Source organism: Mauremys reevesii, linkage group 11 (assembly GCF_016161935.1).
Source record: "Mauremys reevesii isolate NIE-2019 linkage group 11, ASM1616193v1, whole genome shotgun sequence".
Classification (NCBI taxonomy): Eukaryota; Metazoa; Chordata; order Testudines; family Geoemydidae; genus Mauremys; species Mauremys reevesii.
Window position 1 is genome coordinate 36,059,676 of NC_052633.1, and position 26,661 is coordinate 36,086,336.

A 26,661-nucleotide genomic window follows, 5' to 3' on the forward strand; every position below is an offset into this window, starting at 1 on the left:
CGATGTAAATAATATCAAGATTTCAGTATTTAAAGGTCAGAATCACTACCTCCCACCCTCTTATTCCAGAGCTCAGACAGTTCACATTCTATATCCCTGTAGGCAGTGGTGAAAGTAAAATACAGCTTTTACCGGTACGGGTCCCACTCTGTGCCCCCCGAAGGGGCGGGGCCTCAGATGGAAGGGGCGGGGCCAGTGGTGGAAGTAAGTTACATTTCTTACCATACAGTCCAAACACAAGAAACCCACCTCTCCTACGTACTTCATGGATCCCTCCCATTTCATGACTTAGATATAGAAAATAAAGCTACTATTACAACTACCAGTGCTGTCTGTAATAAAACTTTACTATTGGAATAAGCCTGAAAAACTGAAAACTCACCGTCACATTTTTCTCCTTGTCCTCCCTCCTCCTCCTCCTCCAGCCAGGCTGCCCCACGCGACTAGGCTCCACGTTCCCCCGATCCCCGCACTCAGCAGGGGCTCCCCTCTAGCTTGTAGCAGGGGGACTGGCTGAGGGAGAAGCCTTCTCAGGTAGCTTTCTGCCTGCATAAGAACAGTTTAAACTTAGGGCTAGTCTACACTTACCAGCTGGGTCAACGCGGTGAGTTCGACTTCTCGGAGTTCGAACTATCGCGTCTAATCTGGACACGATAGTTCGAACTCCGGAAGCGCCGCGGTCGACTCCGGTACTCCACCACTGCAAACGGCGGTGGCGGAGTCGACCTTGGAGCCGCGGACTTCGATTCCGCGGCGTCTGGACGGGTGAGTAGTTCGAACTAGGGTACTTCGAATTCAGCTACGCTATTCACGTAGCTGAACTTGCGAACCCTAGTTCGACCCCCGCCCTTAGTGTAGACCTGCCCTTAGCTGTTCACTCTGTGGTCTGAACGGGATTCGGGGCTATTTCTGGCATCCTTGTTAATTTCAGTCAGAGTTGTTGGGGAGGGAAGGGGGGACAGTGAGACCAAGGCAGGGGCAGAATACAATAGCCATTTGGCTGCAGAGCTTAAATCCAGAGCTAATAAAAGTCAGTGGAAGGGGAAAACTCACCATCACATCAGTTTCTCTCCACCCTCCTCCTCCAGCCAGGCTGCCGATAGGGCTAGGCTCAGTGCTTCCCTCAACCCCTGCACTCTGCAGGCGCTCCCCTCTAGCTTGTAGCAGGGGGACTGGCTGAGGGAGAAGCCTCTCCAGGTAGCCTGCTGCCTGCATAAGAACAGTTTAAACTTAGCTGTTCACTCTGAGGTCCCCTGGATTAGGGGCTATTCTGGCATCCTTGTTAATTTCACTCTCGGTTGTTGGGGGTGGGTGGGTGACCAAAGCTGGGGCAGTTCTTTTCTGCCCCCTGGATGAGATGATCTTCAATAACATAATTTGAATATAAATTAAACTGCCCCGACTTTGGTCACCCCCCACCCCAACAACCAAGAATGAAATTAACAAGGATGCCAGAAATAGCCCCTAATCCAGGTTCAGACTGTGGAGTGAACAGCTAAATTTAAAAACTGTTCCTATGCAGGCAGCAGGCTCCCTGGGGAGGCTTCTCCCTCAGCCAGTCCCCCTGCTACAAGGTAGAAGGGAGTCTCTGCAGCCCCTGCTGAGTGCAGGAGTCAGGGGAACGCGGAGCCTAGCCTGGCTGGAGGAGGAGAGGGAGAGAAACAACAAATGTGACAGTGAGTTTTCCCTTTCCAAGCTTTTATTAGCTTTGAGTTTGAACTTTTTGTTATGCAGCCAAAAGAGGTGAAAGTAAGCCAGTACTGAATGCTCCACTTATTTGCCGGTACACCACTGCACCTTTTTTTTAACCACACCGGTACTCTGTACGGGGCCGAACCAGCTTACTTTCACGTCTGCCTGTAGGAGAAACCCTACTTTCAGATGACAAGTTCGTGGCTTCTTTCAGAGGAGACGCATATTATCAGTTTCATAATTAAGTCCAAACCACTGTACGTAATATCTCACTGACTAATATTTTAAAAGCATTCACAAATGCTACTGTGAAGAAAGAAAGGTGTTTTCATTCTTATTCTATTTCATCAAGACACAAAGGAGAATCTGTGATGACAACTGAAGAATTATTCTTCCCCTTATTGAAGGGACGTCTTTTAAAATGAAAAACTATGAACAAATCTACAAAATAATTCAGTTTTTATATCTAACAGCTGCAGACCTTGTAATTGAAATAGTGTGTCTAAGGCTACAAATGAAAACTGTTCAGTATCATTCTTTGAGTGACAGATTAAATTCCTAATCCAGTTGTGGTAATGGCCACATTTGTAGTTTAACATAAATTAAGAGCTTAATTATATTTGCGACTATTTTAAACAAAATAACAAATTCCTTTGTACCTGTGAATGTAATTTATAGCAAAGCCAGGTTCATTTTCCAAAACAATCTATTTTACACTGCAGCAGAACACTGCTATAATGGTATAATGTAATTCTTGTTGTAGAATGTGGAAAGAGTAGATTCACTGGTAGCACAGAGGAGGTTTTGAAGATAAATGAAGATGCTATTCATTCAGGGGTAATTTCATCTTAGAACTATATGAAAGATGTTTCACTCACATGCTGTAGTTGCATGGCTACAGATTTAAGTGTATTTTCAGCTACAAAGTAATGCTACTAGATCAATTATGTTGATACTGTATTTCTCATCATGAAGAATTTTAGCTTTTATTCTGTTTAAAAATGGATTGTCGGATTTTCATTTCACTACTGAATCTTTCTTTTGTGTAGGGCAACAACTTAAAATTCAGCTTACTGTTTAGCTTCAAAAACAAAATTAAACAATTCATATGCTAATATCACAAGCCTGCAAGAAACTATTCATCATGGGTGCTTTACCTCAACAAGTTATCAAATAATGGTATAAATAAGCAGTTAACCTGGGCAATTTAAACTTCTGTTGCATAAATGTCCCTCTTTGATGCAATACTACTAGCCAATTCTAGCTCCCTTCTTGAAGCAATACATAGACCAAATGCATGGTTTCTGCAACTGATACTGGATTTTAATATCACTCACTATATGTTCTGAAACCACAAGATAGTACTACACACTATGTTGTACCTGCCTGAAGGTTAAGTATCAACATGTTTAGGCTTGTGTACATAACATTATATATATATCTATATATATCGAGAGAGAGAGAGAGAGAGATTACAAAAATAGTTTATAATGTAAAGTATTATACAATACACATAGTATTTAAAGCAATACATACAAGATCAGCCTCACATTTTATATAAGGATGTAACAGAACACTCACTTCTGGAATTTAGAACTGAATACTAAAGAGGTCTTAGTTCCCCAGGCATCTTGAGCAAAATTCACACTCTCCTTTTACTTCCAGCATAATGTCTGAGTAATTGAATTTTGTGTGGTAAACACCATGGTGATTGTGGGGACAGAATCTACTTCTAGATTCAGGCAAAGCAGCCTGTCTGCTATTGCGTCCCACCAGCTGGAATACTATCTGCAGACCCTCCATGCCCCCTTATTTGAGGCCCATAGATTCATAAAAAGCACAAATCCAATTGCCCCACTTCCGGTTTCTCCCTGACTGTTAAATGTCTGTATTACAGAGGCCTCAATAAATTTGTCTTCCCGACTTACTTAAGATCACTGAAATAACCCTTATTCCGTCAGGTTTTAATTCTGTAATTTCTCTTCTTTTATGTGTTTCAGTCATTACATGGTTTACACACGTGAGTCACAAATAAAATGCCTTATTGACTTGAGAGCATACAGGCTGTACAAGGAAATAAATATAGGAACTGGAAAACACCATCTTTTACTTTTTGTATTGCAGTAATGCCAATAAGGACTGGGGCTCACATGTGGTAGGTGCTGTGTGAACTTGGAGGAAGACCATCCTGAAGAGTTTACAGTTAAAAATAGGAGTTATTTAAATAGTATTACGTAAGTTATTAAAATTGAGTGTTAGTAATTTCCATTTTGCTGCTCTCTCTCTCTCAAACAGTAAAATGGTACCATAGAGAACCAACACAAAATCCTTTTGCCAAATTCTTAAAGTTATTCTTCCAAAATTAGAGTGCGTGTTTAAGGTACAACAGAATACAGCAGGCAGAAATTGTAAAATTTGAGGTATTTAAATGAGAGTTTCATATCTGGGGAAGGATTTGGGGGATAAAAATTATATCTTTATTTTTATTGCTAGGTGTCTGTGGAGTCCGTTCTATTTGTCCATAGGATGAAATAAATGGCTGGGCAGGGGAGATCAGGACAGTATTTTGCATGTATACACAGGTCTATAAAACAAAATAAAAATATATTAGAAAACCACTGCTTTAAAAATCAACAAATTTGCCTTTGCCAGAGGAAGTTATCTAGGGAGTATAAAATGTTGTTCTTTGCAATAATACAGTAGTGTGCGTATACACATACATACACATACATATACATATACACACACAATACTGCATGTATTTGGGCTGTCACTGATTAATATTCTGTTAATGGTTTTCATTGCTAACTACATCCACTCTTTTTTGGATATACTGAGGTTTAGCTATCGAGATACTGTTTTTATAGTCAGCAGAAAGGAAAAACAGAAATATTGAGTACTTGAAAATTCCAGCATAAATAAGGTGAGGGAAATGATTTTTGGGGAGGAAGATGATAGGCACTCTGAGTTATCTCACTTATCTTGATTTGTGCATGTAATTTTTCATTAACTTGAATGGGAGCAAGGCTACACACATCATGAGAAGAAGAGACTTTATTCTACGTATGACATTCTCTACCCTGTAGCAGGATAATCATCACTGAAATTACATCATTTTCCTTTTATATGAATTTCTTTGCTGTGAAAGTAAATTGACATTTTGTATCAAGATTTGCAGCATAAGATAAAATTATCTTAATTTCCAATAGGACTGTATAATATGCTACTTTAGTTTAGTGGACAAGTAGTGTACACCAAACACCGTGAAAGATCAAGAGATTCACAATTAAATCTACTTTCAGGAATTGCAGGTTACCCAAATATATACATCTCCAAGCAGGATCAGCACAGGAGTTCCACAATGGGAATTTTTAATTAAACATAAAACGGCACTAATATTCAGTATAATGACTATATCATATCACTTTCTAAAAAGGTTACCCCCAGTCACATACATCCAGTCTTAAGTTTGCACTGCAATGTGCAAGAAATAGGCCATGTAACTCCATTCAATATTTTTAAAAATGTACATAATCAATTCCTTATCCTGAATCTTTAGCCTTTATAAGAAAATGTCTGCAATAATCACTCACTCACACACACATACAGATCTTATTTTTCTTTCCAGGGTCTCTGTTCCATAGCCAAGCAGAAACTGACATGCTAGATCATGCTCCAAGAAGTGGCCGGCACCACGTCCCTGCTGCCTCTGGGGGGAAGTGGGGGGAAAAGAGGGCTCCACACGGTGCCCTCACCTGCAGGCACCGCCCCCATCAGCTCCCATTGGCCGGGAACAGGGAACCACGGCCAATGGGAGCTTCAGGGGAGGTATCTGCAGGCGAGGGCAGCACACCAAGCCCTCCCCAACTCCCAGGGGTCACAGGGATGTGGTGCCGGCCACTTCTGGGAGTGGCGTGGGGCCAGGACAGGCAGGGGTAAGCGGCGCTGGGCCGGAGCCCACATCCAATCCCCTGCCTTGAGCCCCCTAACCTCCTGTCTTGAGCTCCCTGCCCCACCCCTCCTGTGCCCTGAGCCCCCACCACACCCCACACCCCTCCTGCACCCCAACCCCCCTGCCCCGAGCCCCCTCTCGCACCCCTCTCTGCACTCCAACCCCCTGCCCTGAGCCCTTTCCTGCAAACCGCACCCCTCTCCCACATCTCCTACTGCACCCCAACCCTCTGTCCCATCCCTACATTCATGGCCCTACATACAATTTTCTCACCCACATGTGGCCCTTGGGCCAAAATGTTTGCCCACCCCTGTGCTAGATGCATAGTAATGTTACCATTTGTAAAGACTGTGGTCAGCTTTTATTTTAACTAATTGCTTAGTAACTCATTTGTCATGCTCTTTTATAGATATATATATATATATTTATTCATCTATTCTTTGCGAGCCTGCCAAGGCAGACATCATAAAGAGGTGCTATTATGGAAAGGAGATTTCTAGAAGGATTTGGTGTAGGTGACAGCCAAATTATGGCAAGTTTAGGGTTTTATCTAAACCATCTTTTCTGAAGGATCTCCTAGCAGCCCCCCCACCAAACCTATTTAATCAGAGGAATACAGAACTCCGGGGCATCTTCACCATGCGTAAGCCCAAACAAGCAATGAACAACCTGTGTGCTACGTCTAAGGGAAATCCACGTACCATAGGTCAGTGTCTGAGAGTTACTGGAGAGAAAAAGAAAGGCAGCTTGTATAAGAATATATTGAGGAAAGAAGTCCCAGGTATTGGCTTCCTCTCTTCCTACCCCAACGCATGCCTATCCACCCGTCTTTAAAAACACATACAAAATTCATCAGAAAAAGATACAACTGTTCCCGTTTTTGATGTTGCCTAATGCAATGTATGCCAGGTGAGCTAATTTTAAAACTGCCTGATCATTAAGCTTTTTTTTCTTCTTTTAATTACGCATCCTAATATTTACATTTTGTAGACAGCTATTTTTTTTTATTTTTTTTTTTGAGATCACAACTGTGTTCCTAATACAGATTCTTCTAAACTGATACCATTCCCCCGTACAGAATAAAATTGTTCCATAAAGTTTAAATCAGATATCTGCCAAAGTCATATTTATAGTCATGGCTACTATCAGCTGTCAAGCCAAAGAATATTGAAGAAAAAACAGGCATTTTTAATATATTATGGTTAATATATCATCTAAGTGACATGTGCAGGATAACAATAGAATTGGAATGGTCAAGCAAAAGGCTACATTAGAAAAGGAAACTTCTGTTTTGTTTGGAAAGAAACCAAAACCACACCTGTAACCCTGATGGATGGAGAGAAGATTCATGAAAACTACAAAAAGTAAGGGTTTCTGGGGCTAAAGCTAACAAATGATCAAATGCTCAACAAATCTCCTTATTTCTTCCCACTGTAAGGAATTATTCAAAACATACTGCACCACAGAGAGAGGGGGGTAAAACAATAGCATCTGTTTTTCAAAATAAATGGAAAATTTGTCCACCTATCAACGAAACAAGATACTTGGGGGAGGGGGGGTAGGATTACCAAAGGAACACTGGTATTTTCCAGACTCTCCGCAAAAAATGTATTATATACTTTGGACAGAATAGGGTCCTTAGAGGATTGCTAGAGTGCCCAAAGAATCCTGAACTTTTGATTGGCATTTTTACAAAATACAGGTTAGTGAACCTTTTACATGCTCTCTCTAATGGTCCCACTCTGACCAAAAGAGATGCAGCCTTCTGGGGTACATAAGCCCCCAAAAGGCTATATTAACTAGTTGTGCAATGGACTAGACCACATACGGGAACAAGTAGAGGTGAGAAAATGAATCAACCCTCTTCCACAGCCAACACTAGAGTTGCTTTGGAGGATGGGGAACTTTTCTTGCCAGCCAGTCCCTCTCTACTACTGGGGGAAACTGTCCCCTCAGAATAAAGAGCAGCCTCTGGGGTCACTGAACTTAACAAGTTAATGGAATTTACATGGACTTTCCAGCCACAAAGGCACTTTAAAGCAGATTAGAGCCTTAAATATGTCAATTATATGGACTACCTCTAACACACACTGGAGTGTATAAATATACAGTGGATTCAAACTCTTTACATACAGTGGAATTGGATTCCTTGTGTTTTGGGGATATTGGCTGAGGATAATGTAACCAACAAGCATATAATGAGTGGTCTTTGGGAGGACATCTTTCCCTAAGCAACCCAAAAGGTGGATGACAGCTGGAAAGACGACAAAGGTTAAATAGGAGCTGCCAGTAGTGTGTCCAATTCCGATTATAAATAGGTAGACAGATGTAAATATTAACAGATGCATAGGCACTAATATTAGGATCCTTAAAAACAAAATCAGTAACACCTCAGTGATAAAGATTAAAAGGAATAATTTCAACTTTGAAAATGGTATGTTCCTGGACACAACATAATGCTAAATCTACAAAGTACTTAGAAATTTCTAAATATGTCATTTGAATACTTTTTATGTAGTTTACTTAGGATTTAATCCTTCCAAGAAATATTTTAATTTAACATCTCTCTAGTTTAGAAAAGATGATGCTTTACCTGAACAGCAAGAGAAGATGCATTGTCAGAAAGCAAAATTTGCTCCTCTGTAGAAAGAAAATGAAAGAATATAATTACATGAAATAGTTAGTTATTGTTAACTGCATAACAGTCTGTGTTAAATCTCTTGTATATAAATTAAAAAGGCAAATACTTCAGCAGAGAATATACGCACCATTACATTAATTTTATGTTACGCTATTGGACAGCAAAACATGAGCTATGAATACAAAAATATACCAGGAATATTTCTTCAAGAAATACCCTCCCATTTATCTTATTTTACCAGACGTACAATTAGAAACCCCAACTAAAAAAAAAAAAAAGTGTCTCAATTTTAAGCCAATTATTCCTCTACTAATCAAAGTTAAATAAAATACCATCTTCATAATTCCTCTAGCTAAAAAGTAAAAGCATCCAGAATCCTCAAAAAACCAGCTTGCAGTTAATATTGCACACTGTGTCTAGGTCTGTCACACAAAAGAAAGATGACAAGTTCGCTGCAATAAAAATTCCATGCTTAGAAGACTAAGGCTGCTACCTATTAGTCTTCATTACTTTGCAGTCTTCTGACAACTGTAGCAGGCTGCTGAGCCCCAAATGGGGGCCATAATGTGATCTGATGATATATGAAGAGCTGCTAAAGGGAGCCTGAACCATCCTAGCCTATACATTTTAACAGTTCCTTTTTACTGAGAGCCCACTTTACCATAAGACTTCAAAAATCTGCTGCCTCAGCTATTGGTGCAGTAAATCTGCCAACGGTGCCTGCAACCACATCATTTTACACTGCCTACAGCAGCCAATATAATGAGTCAATAATAAACCAAGGACCTTATAGGCCATGAATAGCTGGTTTATATTGGCAGATGCAAGCTTAGCTAAAACCTCTGACCAGACAAACACAAAGGAATCTCTTCTTAACAGTTTCTATTTTCCCTGAAGTTAATTATATTACTGTATATTTAATGTTTTTAAAAATAAAATCATTAATTGCAGAAAATAATGTACCCACCCTTCAGTTGCTGATACAATGCAGCATTTTCAGGCCAAGGTTCTGCAGCTATGGAAAGAAAAGAAATTCATAATTAAGCAAGCCAACCAACAATATGCTAGCGGACGTGAACTGAACGTGAATGTTACCTACAGCAGAAATTAGAATTTTAGAGCCCCTGATGCAAAATTTGACCTACCTTAAAAATGACCCACTGTTATTCACACTGCTCTCCTTTTCCCAGGGAATGCAAAGGGATGGGAGAAAAAGAGAAATCTGATTCCTCCCAAAAACAAAGGCTGCAATATTCCTTAAATTCAAGCTATGCCAAAGGGTGACCTTACAGCTCTAAAACCATAGTAGCAGATTTATTCCTAACTGTAAGAGTTCTTGTACACATTCACATCAAAACACACTATGCTCCATTCTGCCCACTCACAAGACAGGTAATTTAAAAGCTGTAAGATAAAGAATTCTGATAAGGACAAGACAGACACGCAGAGAAGAGCTGGCACAACTAGCACCTACAAAACTAAGTTTAAGAGTTTGCTTTGGGACAAAGTTTTCTGCTGTTTTAATGTTGGTTCCTGATTCAGCACCCCCTATAACAAAAGCACCAACCTAAGTGCTTGGGCACTTGAGAAGGCAACACACCAAGTAGATGGTAGTATTGAAGGTTTATTTTACCACACACAATATGCGATAGCACCGAAGTTGATATTTGTCAGTATTCTTTTGAAAGACTATCATAATTTGTTCAAAAAGGCAGGATATTCCAACTAAGAATCTGTGTGTTTAATCAATCATGAACCAAATGAATTTCTGGCATAGCATAAATAATCATCACTACAGATGTACTATTGCTAATAGTGGTTAGATAACAGACAAAATGACATTACAATGAACTATTACATTTTTGTTAAATACATCTTATACGTCCATTTTAAGGTGTTAATTCAAGTTTTTTTGTTTCAGTCAAATTGACTAGTTGTGATTAAAATTCATTCTACTCACAAAAAATATTTTTAAAAAAGCATTCAAGTCTAAAAATGACTATATGTACAGCAAAACAGAAGCCTGCCACTGGCTAAGAAAAGGTCGTTCTTGGTATCAGCTGGCCTTCAGAACTCTAAAGAAAAATACCGCATGAATTCATAATTAAAATATTATTTTTTACTACTTCTGCACGGTTAACTTTATATTTTATGGCAGTTAGACAAGATTGTAAAGCTTGTAATAATGTATACACAATCTTGCAAAGGTCACTACCCTAACATCAAGCACAAAAAGCCTACCAGTATGGGCATGAGAAGGTAACTAATCACATCCAAGTGTCATGACAAAGTGTTTTATGTTTTCTTATAGCATTTATTGCTTTTAAACCCATCCATTAAAGTTTGTCTCCTGGAGTAATAATTCTTGAGATGAAATACACTCTTATTTATTTAAAGGAAAAAAAGATGACAACACAGGGTACCTGGCACCAATTGTTAAAATAATGTATTTAAATTACATTTCTTTAATTCAGTAGAAGTCCAAGGCTCATAGAAATGTTGAAATTTAGTGACATGACCACCATATGTGAATGGACCAACTACTATTTGCATGCTAAGAGGCAGAAGTACCGGCAAAATCAAATGATCTGTGTGGTTTCCACCATTTGGGGATGAAGTCTAGTGAGATTTAATCACCAAAATGCCCTCAAAATGTAGCCTAATCTCAATACAAATCTGGATGTAGACACCATATTTCCATTAGGAGATGTGCTAAGAAGCTCCTTCACGGAAGATATAGATGCACACAATATAGGCAAATAGCGAAGTTACCTATTTTTTGCTGTGACAACCTAGATGTCCTGTTCAAAATTTTCAGTCATATCCCATATATTAAAAAGGACTGTCATCTTAAAACCTGGTATATATACTCAGCTGTGGACTTCACATTAATTTTGTTAACCATTACATATAGCCCTTAGCTCCCAACCTCAGGTGTGTGGAGGAGCACAGTATAACTTCAGGGAGAAAGGTTCAATAATTGTTTTAAGCCACAAATGTGCTCACGCAATCCTAAGCAGACTGCACAGATACAGCACAGATAGTAATGCAAACTTCCCCACACTGCATTGCCAATATATCTCAAATCCTGATCTAGAGTAACTACTTCAAGGAAGTAAGAGTGTAGTACTGTCTGCGTTCAGTCCAGGGCAACGTCAACAACTGTGCTTACCTATCCGCTAGGTGTGATGGTGCTTGGGTGATGTGAACATTTGTCTGCAAGAACTGGACTGAGACTATCAGTTTAGTTCTCACAGACTACTCACCACATGGTAAGAGCTTTTGGTCACTGAGATCTGGCCTACGATAGTAAACAACAAACTTGGAACAATATTCTGTTACTCATATCTCAAAAGAACCATCTTATAAGATTTACCTTAGATTCTTGCACACTGGGCCAAGTGTGCCTGAAGAGTAGCCAAACTACAATACAAAGGGTACACTCTCAAAGGTCTGCACAATTCTCATTGCTTGACTGAGAATTATGTTATTAAACACCAATACACTACTCTATTACTCACCCTCTATCTTGTGGGCACCCTATATGCAGTCATTTCATATGTTGCTTTGTACAGAGGTTTAATGCCACAATATAAATCTGACAAATGACAAGCTATGAAAGATGGAAATTTAATTCAGAATGGTATCATTAGAGTCCCAAAGACTATTTAAAACTAGTCATAATCCCAAAATCCACTGCTCAGGGAGACTAGATCCCCTATTTTATGACAGCAAGGAAAAATCTTTAACGAGATGCCATGTGTCTCCGTAACAGGAGAGAGAGTATAGTATTTTTTAAATGTACAGCATGACTCCTGGCTTCTGTAGGTGAAGACATAATTTGTAGAATAATAGGCACTAATATTACACGCTGCTTCAATTCTGTCATATTTCCAATCCATCAAGTTGATTAATGCTATAATAACTCTACACAAACTTATCATTTGTGCATTAATGAAGTCAAATCCAGTTTATCCTTCAGCAACTAGATTATTTTGGTCTCCAGATGTTAGTTCTCCATCTAACTAAGGCCACCGTGGCAGTGATGGGGCAGAGGAAAGGCAACAAATGTGACATATACCCAATTTTGAAAGTTTTCTGCGGGAGATCAACTTCATGGTATCTCAGCAGCAGATCCAATAGAACAGACAACCATCCTCATCGCTATCTTACAGTATGAAATAATTGATTGGTATATAATCCTTATGGACTGCAAGTTATTGTTGAACCTCAGGAATATGGACATGACAGAGGAGCTAAAACTGACAGTTCAGCAGATGGAGCATTGCAGTGATCAAAGAAGCTAAACGGTAGCTAAACCTGGCATGTAAAAGCTTCTTTAGTTTTGAAAAAGACTTAAATATAAAATTTAGTTATTGAAAAACTTTACTAAACGCCATGTGCATTAGATTAACCATATCAGTGTTTGCTCATCACTGGTGGGTTTGGAGAACAGCAGCATATAGAACCAACAGACAGTGGCATAGTTCATTGGTACCAAATTAAATTCTCTAGAAAAAAAATCCTAAAAATTAAGTATCATCATATGACCCAAGAAGCTTTAACTATTGAGGACAGTGGCTATATATTAAGTTGATTCCCAGCTCCTCTTCTGTCATATATTGTCCTAGCCATTCCTTGAGATCATTTTTTCCTGATAGAAACAAGGTTCCATATAAATCAATGTGACATAAAAGTCTTGTCAAATTCTTTGTTGCTGGGAAAATATTGCATAAAGTGCACTTTTCAGATTTAGTAATGGAATATTTTACTCCTGAACCATTAAGGACTGGTTCAGCTATCCAATTTGCCTTTAGATTTAAAATGATCATTTCTAGTCACTTCTGATTTTTAGTTCAATAATCGTTTATCTGTCTAGGCACTTATATGCCCTGTCCCATCATCATAGCAGGAGCATCTCACAAGCACTTGTGTAAATATATTCAAGACTCTCCTGTCAGATAGGGAAGTATTATCCCCATTGTATAGATAGAGAATTCAGGCACAAGAAAATTAAATTCACCTCTGTGCAGAGAGCCCACACAAAGCCTATGCACCCGCTCAGATCCCAAATAAGCTTTCAAAAAGAGCTGAAGTGGGGCTTCAGTGAAATAACTGCCTTGGGGGGGCCCTCGGCACAAACGTGAACTGAAGCTAAAGAGATCAGGTGAGGTGACTCAACCAAGTTCACACAAAATGCTTGGAAGAGCAGAAGACTGAATTCAAGTCCCAGTCCAGAGCCTCAGCCTCAAAAACTCCCCTTTCTAGACTGTTCATTTTAATGCAATTGTTTTAATTTTTGAAGTATCTCATGACATTAGAGAAATAGCCACTGGATTTCCAGTCCAGCAATCATGAGTGAGTGTGAAAATTTCCAGCAGAATAGTATTGACACAGAATGGGGAAGGGAACGGAAATAATTCATCCATGTTCCAAGCAGCATTAGCAGCAATTCTCTTCCATAAACTATTTACAATTATTCATTTCCTTTTATTATTTTAAAAAAAATAAGAAACTGACTCTTTAAGAAACTACAAGATATTAAATAGGCCTTTGAGAGTTTTAGTGAGGTATCGGCTCTTTGAGCTCAGATCATGTACTAGGCCACTATTTTACAAATTTTCTTGCAAAATTCCATCGTGTATAACTAATGTCAGATAGCATAGTATGTGGTGGTATGGCTTGCCTGCTGCTCAGCCACCCATTCAGCAAATTTACTTCCAAACTGTAGCATTTTTTTTATATTACAGATAAATAAATGTCTTAAACCCACTGGGAGACTTCCAAATCCATCCTTTAAGCCCTTCACCTCAGAGGAAATAGTAGTAAGAAGAGAAGGTATTTTGTTACCGAATACATCCAACTTGAAAATTACTTGTTCCCTGCTTCTAGTAACACCGCAGAGCAACAAAATATCATTTAAAAACAATGTTTTTATTCAATATTTATGATAATGCTACTTACACACTAGTTCAGCCCCATCTACAATCAAGATAAAGAATTAAGCAGAGCACCGTCCTCCGGCACATTTATTATTTGGTAAGTGATGATGCTATATATACACTCTGTGCCAAACAAGATGCAAATAAAGATGACCCCTGCCCCCAACCCCTACAAACTCTCTGATATTTCCACTATGACACTAATTTATATGTGGTTTTCTTTCTTCTGCTTCTGTAAATAACAGTTATTTAATGGGCTACCAAACTATTCCATGTGATTCACTGCATGCAATTATGTAATCAAGGATAGAATCTAGACCTTGGTCATTTTTGTCCATTCACCCAGTAAAGTTTTCTAAAATGCCAAATAACATTCATAGATCTCAAAATGAAGAAAGGATAAGCACAGAAAAGAAATTCTCGAAGGTTTCTCAAGAGTATTTCATCACAACAATGCAAACACTTAAAAAGCAATGGAATTGTAAATTTGGGCAATAGCCACACCTACCAATCTTAATCTCCAAGTATTAGCTCAAAACCTCTCCACATTCAACGACACTGACCCCTAACAATAAAACAGACCATTTGTGATCTACTCAATTTCAGGCTGAGATTGGTGCCACAGGAAAAAGCTGCTTTGTAGTCAGTATCTTCTACCTTTAGACATCCCAAAGAAAGCCCCATTGTCAGTCTCTTTCCTAGTCGAGATGCAACAAAAGGAGGCAGACTACCAGTGTATTCTTCTTTCATAATGGAATAGCAAACATTTTAAGTTTTGGGGGTGCTAGTGGGTCTATTAAGTATAAATATGGAAATACTGATAATTGATATATTTTTTAATCTGCCTTAAGATAAAAATGTAGGAACAAACCTTGATTAATGCAATGATATCACAGTCAAATTGGAACCAAAGCAGTTCAAAGACATCTCATCCATTAGTTATACTTCCTTTATTGATCACTACTAAGTTATGAATTAGCTGCCTGAACAACAGACAATTCAACCCACCTATGTGAAGATACAGATCAATTTTAAAAAGGTACTCAAATCAATTTCATAAAATTGACCTAATGTTATAGGCTAACAAGGGTCAAGAAAACCAGTTCATAATGTCAGTAACTCCAAGGCTCTGCCAAAAAAGAACACGAATTACTTTAAGGAAAAAATGTGTTATTCTAAGATTCACAGTTGTGCGAATACCCCCATTTGTCTCAAATTGAAGTGCATGCATTAAATCATATTCCAAGTAATTACACTATTTGGTTAAATCCATCCCCATAACCCTTCCCCCCAAAGAAGTTACAGTAGAACCTCAGAGTTATGGACACCAGAATTACAAACAGACCAGTCAACCATACATCTCATTTGGAAACAGAAGTATGCAATCAGGCAGAAGCAGAGACAAAAAAGGCAAATACAGTACAGTAGTGTGTTAAATGTAAACTACTAAATAATAAAAGGGAAAGTGTTAAAAAAAAATCTGATAAAGTAAGGAAACTGCTTCTGTACTTGTTTCATTTAAATTAAGATGATTAAAACAGAATTTTCCCCCACATAGTAGTTTCAACGCTGTATGAAGTCAATGTTCAGTTGTAAACTTATGAAAGACCTACCATAAGGTTTTGTTCAGAGTTACGAACAACCTCCATTCCCGAGTTCGTAACACTGTTCGTAACTATAGTTCTACTGTACTATACAGATAGATCATATATGTTCAGTGAAAACTGATCAGCAACCTGGTCAAAGGAAAAACCGAATTTCAGCAGCAACTCGAATTCAGCTGCCGGCAACTTGTAGAAAAGTGTCACATGCAGAATCTCTAGCAGCCATTTGACGTGATGGAATTTGCTATTTTAGCCTACAAAAAGACTGACTACATAAGTATGACCTTTAGTTACCTTCTTTGAACTGAGTGTTCTAGCTGGCATTTACTGCAAGGGTAGGGCGCTGACCCTATAAAATGCTGAAAACTTTTGAGTAGAGCTGAGTATCCTCATCTCTCTCATTGGGGGTAGAGTAAAGGGGTCACTGGAGAGCGATCTGCAGTCGATTTGGCAGGTCTTTACTAGACCTGCTAAATCAACTGCCAATGGATCGATCTCAGAGCCTCAATCCGGGCTGTAGTGTAGACCTGCCCTAAGGCTTCCAGGCCATGTACTGGGCAGCTTGTGTTTGGGACAAAGGAAATACAAGGTGCATGGCAAAGACCATAAAGGGCAGCTCCATCTTCTCCATTTTGTCTTCAATCCTGCTTCTTACCTCTGGAGTAACTTTTCTACAGACTGAAGCTATGAACAAAGGACTGGATGACCAATCCAAGCTTTGGATGTGTTCCAGAGGGGCTTTCAAGTCAGCAAACTCACCAATACTGCTAAGAACCCGATATATGGACTTTGATAGTCTCTGTATATATTTGAGTGCTTTATCATTTAACAACTCTCTTCCTGTTCTTTCTTTATAATAAACCTTTAGTTTTAGGCACTAAAGGACTGGCTGGCTGGCAGTGGGGTATTTTGGGTAAGATCCAAACTAAATTTAACTTGCTAACATGGCTGACCCTTTGGGAGCAGAAGATCATTTTGCATATGTGAGCAGAGTTTTTAAAATAACTTCTCACTATACTGCACCTAGGTGCTAACTGGGAGCCAGAGAACTGGAATGCACTAAAGGGGGCTGTATGATTTCTGTTTTAGCTTCTTGATAATCAGTGTAGGGGATCAGAAGTACAGTTTATCATTGGTTGGGGAGTTTAACTTCAGTTTTACCCACCAGTCTTGGGAGTAACGGCTCTCTCTTTTGCAGCCTGCCCTGACCTTAGCATTTCCTGTGAGGGCTACCCCAGGCACCCCCGGGTCACAATACCTTCCTATACCACTCTAAATACATCATCTTCCTGCCTTATATGATCAGCCTTCAACTACTTTTAGGCTACATCTGCACTTGAACCACTACAGTGGCACAGCGGCAGAGCTGCAGCTATAGCACTTCAGTGTAGACACTCACTACAGCAATGACTGGGGTTCTGTAGGTAATCCACCTCCCTGAGAGGCTGTAGCCAGGTCGACAAAAGATTCTTCTGTCAACTTATCTCTGTTTACAAAGGTGGTTCAGCTTATCTATGTTCCTCAGGGGTGTGGATTTTCCATGCCCCTGAGCGACGTAACTGGCTCAACTTAACTTTTTAGCGTAGACCTGGCCTTAGACTTATGTCACCTGACCCATTTTGACTATGATTCAGCAAAGTACTTAAGCATGTGTGTAACTTTAACCATGTGAGTTGTCCCACTGAAATCAATGGGACTACTCAAATGCTTAAATTTCAAGCTGAATTGGAACTTGGTCATCTATTAGCCAAGTTATTTACATTCACTGTACTTTAAACCTTTCCTCTTAAATCGGTGTCTTCAGCCTCCTGATCATTTTTTGAGGGGAGCAGGGGGCTCTTTTCTGAACACCCTCCAACTTGTCAATATATTTCTAGTAATAAGGTGCCCAGAAACAAATACAATATTCTAGGTGCAGTAAAATCAGAGACTTTTGACAACATCCCTACCTATGGACTCCAGAAGGGATGCAGTTTGCCATACAACCGCTAGAAAGGTATTCCTAGGTTTGACATATTAGCCTATCACCTCTTTCAGCGTTTCTATCTATTAGGTTTCACCCTTCAATTCAATACCCATGTTATGGATAATTTTCCCCCCAAATAAAGCTTACATTTTTCCCCTCTACATTCTTTGCATTTTCATTTTGTTATTTTCTAAATTTCTCTGATCCATTTTGCACTATTTGTCTTGACTGTTATAGGCACCTTCTTCCAGTTCATAGTAGAATTAAACATGCAGATTAATTATTAGGAGAGGGTGTAAATAGCATGTTAAAGATGTTAAATAAGACTGGTCTTAAAGATCAAACCCCACAGAACCCCAATGGACACCTTCTCTTCCATGCATTCCTCTGCTTCCTTCACCCCCAACACACACACTGCAACTTTGCACACTACTGTATCGTTCATTATAATTAAAAAAAACAATAGTCTAAAATGTGCCAACGGTGTAGTGGCGTGTGGCACCTGTTCAGTGCCCAAAGCACTGGAGCTTGGAATGGCAGCAAGAGAGTCCCAGTTCTCCCACACACAGCCCTATTTGTTTTAGTTTTAAAAGAGGAAAGGAAAGGAAAAAGAAAATGGGAATTTCATGGGGAGGTGCATGTATGTATCCCAAGGGGCAGAAGGAGGAAATTGGGGGAGAGAGATGGAAAAAACTTGATGCCTTTCCAGAGTAATTATTGCACTCACTCTAAAAATACTTTGGACTAGTGCTGACCTTTGTTGCAGTCTTTCAGTCAGTTTTCAACTCACAGGCCACTGTTCATATCAAGCCATTTTAAAACTAAAACCTAATTTTGCAAGTAAGTTTTCATAAGACCATATCAAATAACAGAGTATAAAATGTTACTAACATCCAGAAATATATCTACTGTGTTCCCCTTCATCTGTTAATTTTATAATTATATTTTTAAAAGTAATCAAGTTTGTCTGTCAAGAGACAAGAGAAGCTGTTACTTTAACAGAAAACATGAGACAGTAAATACCAATTAGAGAAAGATTGCTTAGTCTTAATGGATCCAGAAACAACGCAGGAAGCATTTTACGTTTATGAGCTGTAATTATATTAGTCTTATTTCCTGGTTTAAGAAGTATCTCAAGTGAAATGCATACTGTATCAAAACAATGAAAGTAAATTATTTCTCCTCTGACCTAGAAGAGATTTGACAGGCAATCGGCTCAAACATAGCTATAAAACATACGGAAATTACACTAGCCTAAGGTGGTGTTAGCATTATAAAAGATCTGTTTATTAAAAATAACATTTAACCTGACAGTGCCCCTTTAAAAGAGCTTGCATTGATGTTGACTACAGCACAGACTGCTTAAAGCTAGTTTGAAGCAGGTACAACTACTTCTGCAACATACAAGCTTGAACTATTAGCATGATATACACCCATATTTCTGTAATACAAAATGCCTTCTTAGTTGGTGTCCTGTTATTTAGACTTTGGACTTTTATGTGTCAGAACAAGTTATGTGGCAAGTTTTGTTCTCTCTATATTTGTTATGAGCAAAATCATGGTTCATCTTAATACATAAAAGCTGCAGACAGACAATTCATTTTTACACACACCTTTATTGCACTGGGGTAGACTTTTTGGGAGTGTAAAAATATATACAGGCAGAGGGAGCATGTTTTTCAAACTGTATTAATTTCCCCCAGTACTACAATTAGACTAAGACTCGGGGTACAGCACACCAGCAATTAGCAATCACTGGTCTAGAACCTGTGCTTGGGAAAGGTTCTCTTTCCCCCTACTCTTTGGCCATCTTTGCAATAGTCTTTCTAGATGATTTCAGCATCTGATATCTCACAAAAACAAATGGAGTTAAGAGATTAATATTTTACACCATTTCAGAGCTGGGCTCCTAAAACTTTTCAATGCTGTAAGAACTCATTTACTATCCTGCTAGTTATTTTGTGTTTGATACAGGATTAGTCTGCATATGGTCTCTTTCATATCTATGGGAGAATATATTGTTGGATGTATTTCAGAGACAGGTTTGCATTACTATAATTTGTTTACATATGCACTATCTGCCATGCATGGAACATTTATACTTACAGTTCATAAAGCTACAGAAAAATGTTATTTTTCTCTACCTTACAGCAGCAACATCTTGTATATTCAAAAGAGAAAAGTGTAAGTGAATGGTTTTAGCATTACCCAGCCAATGTTACCATAAAAAGCTTCTTACTCCACATAAGTGATTTGATCATCATTTTATATTTAATCATTAGTGCATTAGAGCAGCACACTATACTCAGCATGTTCAAATGGACACAACTCACACAGAGCCCTTAAGAAATTATCATTCACCAGACTGATGAAATATTGCAGATAATTACTTGCCCACATGCTTGAATAAGTATGAGATGCTGTACCCACTATCTTGATGGGAAGGCATGAAGTATGGTAACGCAAAGGACAGGCAGTACTTAAAAAAAGTCGACATCCTCTGAAAAGTTATGACACATTCCTTGACAGAAAAAAATCCTCTGCTTCTAATACATTTCTAGAAAATAAACTTTGCTGGGCTGATTCTATTTAATGCACATGTGAAAAAGCCATGTTTTATGGCTGCTATATTGCTAGGGCAGTTAGAGTTAATTGGAATTGCCATGACAAAGTGATTGGCTAATAATAGAGGGTCCTGTTCATGAAAACAATCAAATTTCATTTTTATTACTGATTTAAAGAATTCTCAGTCATGATTACATTTCCATGAATGCATAATAGGAAACCAGTACTCGTAAACGGAGACGTACAAAATAAGAACATTTTAAAGCAATCATAATTTTTAAAACGGTATTCTTTCTAATATAGCACTTTTTTCACCCTCAAAAACATATTCTTACGTGTGCGCACAACTGCTTGTCTTTGGCATAAGAATGAGAAACCGTACTTCAGGTCATCAGTATGTGCTGGAGCATATATGACTATTTTTATTTTGTTTCTTTAAAATCGCCTCTTCTAAGATACTATATTACTAAGGTCCCTGTGGTCCTGTTTATTGGGTAACTTCTTGGGAAAGCAAAGAAATGTAGTGGATATTGGCCAAGATACTGGATGAGTTAATATCCAAAAATAGTTATTTTGTTCATATTGGAAGATTTTCTGTTTTCATTTCTTTTCAGTCTATAACTGTATGGTATGTAATGTAGATCAGCTATGAAAACCAAAACTTTTTTATGGTGAAATGTCTATTATTTTAAGGCCAGATAAGTGCTTTGACACTGAGCATTTTCCAACAAAGCAGAGGTCAGGTCATACATTTGTTTTGTAGAATAAGGTTCAATAGACTGTAGACTGCAACTACTATTTGCACAGTACTTGGGGTCACAATGAGTAGTCAAGTATCAAATATATAGGGAGAAGAAGAATAAAATAAACAGAGGATTATTTGTATTCTCTATAGATAGAATAGCACAATGGTAGATAACAAAAAGTACTAGCAGTACTCAACTACAGTTAGAATATGAGCCATACTTGATCTATATCCGATAGTTAAAAGGAGTGTTATGGGATTGGTTTATTCTGGAAGGATAGATTTGAGGCAGGTCTACAATAGGCAGGCAGCTCAGAGTGAGAATCCATTTTGGGTATAGACATTGCACTGGAAGTATATACATATTCCGTACAAGTGTAAGGATCTCTCTAGGATGCTTTGGTATATTGGGAGAGGGAAGAATTAAGGATGTTTGTGGACTTCTATATTACCATGTCCAGATTTTCCACCATTTGTAGATTTCCTCCCTTGAATTAAACCTTATAATTTTTTTTAAACAACATTTTAACCACATTTTCTGCAGAAGTAGTTGGAATGTCTATATATTATCTTCATGAAGTTTTGTGTTTGGGAATATTCTATTTTTAAATAAAGTACTTTAAAGCAAAGTAACTTGATGAAAGACTATTTTGCTATAATCACAGGTGTAGTAGCTATATCATACCATAGTAAAACTAGACAACAACCACCAATATTTCATTCATTAAAACACAAAAACAATGTAAGTAATTGAATAAGTACACTGACAGAGACCATAAATTGTCATTGCAACATTTGAATCTGTGCTGATAGAGACCATAGCTTCCTTGATCCTGAGGCAACTTGGCCAATGGGCCTTAAACATCGATGTATATTATTGGAGTCTGTGAACTCCACAAATCCTTGGGTTTAAGTTTTCAAATGTGACTAAGCAACTTAGCCATATAACTTGTTTCAACAGGAGTGGTGTAGCTAAATATCCTGGTTAGCTTTTTTGTTTTTTTGGTAATTGGAGTTGAGGCAGGGGGAAGTTGGGTCTAGGCCTTTAACCTGAAGCAATTAGAAACTCCACCTCATCGACTTCTGCATTGGAACTCATACTGGGTGAAGGGAGGGTCTTACCCAGGAGACAAACACCGCCTCATCCTCCTGCCCTGGAGTTCTCGGAGATTACATGCTATGCCTTTGCAAATGTATAGCTTTTGTAGTGAGAAAACGCAAGTCACTAAAAATCTGTGAACTGGAAAAAAAGAAAACTAGTTTCAATTGAGAGAATATTTAAGACAGTTTTGAACTCCTTAGGCTAAACTATTTGAATGGAATACACTTTTTCTCCAGGCAAACAAAATAAAATAAACCTTTTCTTCTAGGAGCTCAGATGACCTATACCCCTTGAATTTTATGACAAGGTCTTCAATTTATGCAGCAGAGCTGCAATGAATCCTGTCACTTTTAATACATTACAAAATTGTTTGCTAAGCTTCCCAGCTTCAAAATGGAGGGGGGGACGAGACAAAAAACAAAAACAACCGAATAAAAAAGCTTGAAGTACTACCTCAAGAGGCAGCTGTTATTTTTGGGCTGCTAGGCCCCACAGAAGGGAGCTGTGTTCAGAGAGATGTTGAAAGTAATGTATGGCAGCCACTTCCTCCTGTCTTTCCCTGCTCCACCCAAATAGTGTGTAAGCCTCTTCTGATGGTGCTGCATACCCCTGGATCCCCTTCTTTCTCAGCCCCGCTATACAGTCCCTTTTCTGTAGGCCTCCCAAAATGGAAGGCAGAAAAGGTCAGAAGAAGTTCCTAAAGGGGGAAAAGTAGAGTAGAGGGCTCTTTAGATCTTGTTATGCCTTTGTGAGGTAGATTAATGAGCTGGATAGTGAAGTTAGACGAATTCAGACTTGAAATAAGGTAATATTTAACAGTAAGTGTAATTAACCATTGGACCAACTTACCTAGGTATGTGGTGGACTCTCCACCAGTTGCAGTCTTTAATCAAAAGTTGATGTGTTTCTAAAAAAATGCACTCTAGATCAGCTAGAAGTTATGGGCTTGAAAAAATGCACTTGGTGAAATTCTATGGCCTGTAGTATCAGGGAGTAGCTGTGTTAGTCTGTATCCATAAAAACAGCAAGGAGTCTGGTGGCACCTTAAAGACTAACAGATTTATTTGGGCATAAACTTTTGTGGGTAAAACACCACTTCTTCAGATGCAGCTGAAGTGGTGGCACCTTAAAGACTAACAGATGCATCTGAAGAAGTGGCCTTTCTAATTTTGTCCCTACATACTTGTGTTATTTGTTTATATCAATCCTTTGTAATTTGACCTAGTTTTCACTTTTTGTAGGACTCCTTTCTGATTTTTAGATCATTGAAGATTTCCTGGGTAAGCCAGGGTGGTCTCTTGACATACTTCCTATCTTTCCTATGCAGTGGGTAGTTTGCTCTTGTGCGCTTAATAATGTCTCTTTGAAAAACTGCCAACTGTCTTCAATTGTTTTTCCCCTTAGACTTACGTCTCATGGGATCTGCAAGATTTCAGGTCTCCCACCCCAAAAAAGTTGTCTCCCCACCCAAAGCTTATGGGTGGGGGGAGAAAGGTGCTAGTTTTCAGTATTTATCCAACTTCTATCTTAATTGTAGACACTGGACTACCAAAATGATTACAATCACACAAATAGCTTAATACTCAGTAATAATGAGAAAGGAAACAAGAAAGTACATGACAATTTCTATTTTTTTTTTAAATCAGACACAAATTTGGTTCACTCCTTAACAGAGTCCAAAAAAACCCTCCAAATCAGATGCTTATTGCAAGGCTCATCTTTCTTCCTTATATTTGAAAATGGAAAAAAGACTGTAACTGAAGAGATGAGGAATCATTTAGGGGAAAGGGGAATTTGTGGTGGTTATGTATAATTGCTGCAGTTAATGTCAAGGGCAACTACAACATATGGATAGGCACCATTTTAGCATTTCTATAAATCAAAATAAAACTATTTTCTAGGGTACAGAAAATGGAACATGAACTTGATATTTTGGTAACAGGTGTCAAATTGTATGTATCTTTAGAAAATGAAGAGGAAAAAGAAGAGAAAGTTGGCCTCTAAAGAGATGGCCAACTCCCACACAACAATGCACCTATTATAACATTAGGCCCCTTATAAAATACAAGTAAACTTTAACTTCTGATGGAGGAAAATGGCCTTGCAAGTTAAAACAAACAAACAAAAACCATAAAAACACTTTTTGGGGTGGCAGGGCAACCAAGCCACGCTAAGATATTCAAATAATATGTTCATCATTGTAATCCGCCACTGTAGGTTACACATGTTGTTGACATCAGGCTATTAAACACTCTGAGGTTTGCCTGACAACATTTCCAAAGCATAACATACACAGTGGGACACCACACAATGCCACGTGGTATAGTTACTGCAATAAATAATCCAGCTCTTTAAACACCATAGCAAAACTACCTCAGACAGCATCATCAATAACATGGTCACCATGCAGGTAACGTTTACTGACACTGCTTACAAGAGGAGCCAATTCTCTACAAGAGCCTGACGCCAGGATGGCTGGGTCCTCTCTAGGGTATGGGGACCTGTGCAGGGCCCACTGGCTTTTGCACCCTGCTCCCCCCCCCCCTTGCTAGTCCCATGCCCCCCTCTGAACCCTGCCTGCCTCCTGCCAGCTCCAGCGCCCACCCCACGCACCTATCCCCCCTCTGCCACCCCGTACCCTCTCCTGCTCCCCCGCCCCATTACCTGCTATCTGAGTCACAAACGCTTCCGCCACCAGAGACATGATCCCGCCGCGGGCCACCCGCGCTCCGCAGGTCCCGGCCGAGCCAGGAGGCAGCAGTGGCAGCCCCGCAAGGTTAAGGGCACGCACAGGAACTGGGAGCCCGCCTGGCAGCGCCGGGGGAAGTGCATCCGGGGCCCGCTCCGCCTCCCGGGCCCGCCCCTCCCGCAGTTCCCTCCGCCGCGCTGGGGCAGGCCCTGCAGCCCCGCAGTGAAGAACGCGGGGTCCCCGGGCGGAGAGAGCCCCCCTCCCTCAATGGCACCGATGCAGCTCCATGAGCATGACCCTGGCGGCAGCCAGCACTGTGCTACAGTGGGGATCAAACCCCCACCCTCGGCACAGGCCCGTGCTGGGTAGAGGCTCCCACGGACTGGGGCTCAAACCCTTCCCCGCGCACACACACAGTGCAGCTTGGTGCTGGGCAGAGGCTCCCATGGACTGGGAATTAACCCCCCCCCCCCAGCGGGGCGCACACACACACGCGGCCGCCCAGAGGTTTCAGGGGGGCTGGGCTCCCTTGCCGCTGAAGACCCGGAGTGGAAGAAGCTCCGGGGCCCCCCGGAGCGAGTGAAGGACCCCGCTCCAGGGGCCCCAAAAAACTCTTGTGGGAGCCCGTGCGGGGCTGGGGCAGATTGCCCCACTTGCCCCACCCCCCTTCTGGAAGGCCACACACACTCTCTCTCTCTCTCTGTACAGTCCAGGGTTGGGCAGAGGCTCCCATGGACTGGAGATCAAACCCACAGACACACACTGTACAGTCCTGTGCTGGGCAGAGACTCCCATGGACTGGGAAATCAACCCCCCCTCCCCCAAACACACACACTGACTAGCCCTGGGCTGGGCAGAGGCTCCCATGGGCCAGAGATCAAACCCCTGACACCATACAGCCTCATACTGGGCAGATGCTCCCATGGACGGTGGATCAACCTCCCTCCCACACACACTGTACAGTCCAGTGCTGGGCAGAGGCTCCCATAGACTGGGGATCAATCCTCAAATACACTGTGCACCCTCAGTCTTGTAGTTCTTGGATGTATCTGGATCAAATACCGCATTAAGCCCCATCCTACGCAGTGTCTCTATATACCTGGGGATCAGTCACCAACTGTACTGTGAGCCTTATTTTTTATGTAGGGTGTCAAGGTTCCTTACCTACTCTGAACTCTAGGGTACAGATGTGGGGACCCCCATGAAAGCCCCCTGAGCTTATTTGTACTAGCTTAGGTTAAAATCTGGTACTCTGCCACAACCAAGTGCTTTAACAAGAAACAGGGAAAGGACCACTTGGAATTCCTCTTCCCCCAAAATATCCCTCCAAGCCCTTACACCCCTTTTCCCGGGTAGGCTCAAGAAATATCCCCCCCAAGCCTCTACACCCCTTTCCCTGGGAAGCCTTGGTAATCCCCTCACCAGTTAGTCCTGGTGAACACAGATCCAAACCCTTGGATCTTAAAACACTGACAAATCAATCAGATTCTTAAAAGAATAATTTTATTAAAAGAAAAGGTAAAATTCATCTCTGTAAAATCAGGATTGAAAATAACTTTACAGGGTAATCAGATTCAAAGAGCCCAAAGGAACCCCCTCTAGCCTTAGGTCTAAAGTTACAGCAAACAGAGGTAAACCCTCTAGCAAAAGAAACATTTACAAGTTGAGAAAACAAAGATAAAACTAACATGCCTTGCCTGGCTGTTGCTTACAAGTTTGAAATATGAGAGACTTGTGCAGAAAGATTTGGAGAACATGGATTG

At 40.0% G+C, this 26,661-nt stretch overlaps 1 protein-coding gene across 3 annotated transcripts in view; it reads right to left on the reverse strand.

Moving 5' to 3' along the window:
* Nucleotides 1-25,057, reverse strand: part of MTX2 (metaxin 2) — a 50,252-nt gene extending 25,195 nt beyond the window's left edge. Inside the window, exons 1-4 of one of the 3 annotated variants that reach the window (XM_039495978.1) lie at nucleotides 24,874-24,993; nucleotides 22,230-22,347; nucleotides 9,253-9,300; nucleotides 8,238-8,284 (exon numbers count right to left, since the gene is read on the reverse strand). Coding sequence is in view for 1 of the 3 variants with exons in the window: in XM_039495977.1 (XP_039351911.1) it covers nucleotides 8,238-8,284; nucleotides 9,253-9,300; nucleotides 24,874-24,913 (135 nt within the window). In the remaining 2 variants the exon portion in view is untranslated. Of the gene's footprint in view, nucleotides 1-8,237; nucleotides 8,285-9,252; nucleotides 9,301-22,229; nucleotides 22,348-24,873 lie in introns of all 3 variants that reach the window. The other 2 variants (XM_039495977.1, XM_039495980.1) reach the window with 2 other exon arrangements.
* Between the last annotated feature and the right edge of the window lie 1,604 nt (nucleotides 25,058-26,661).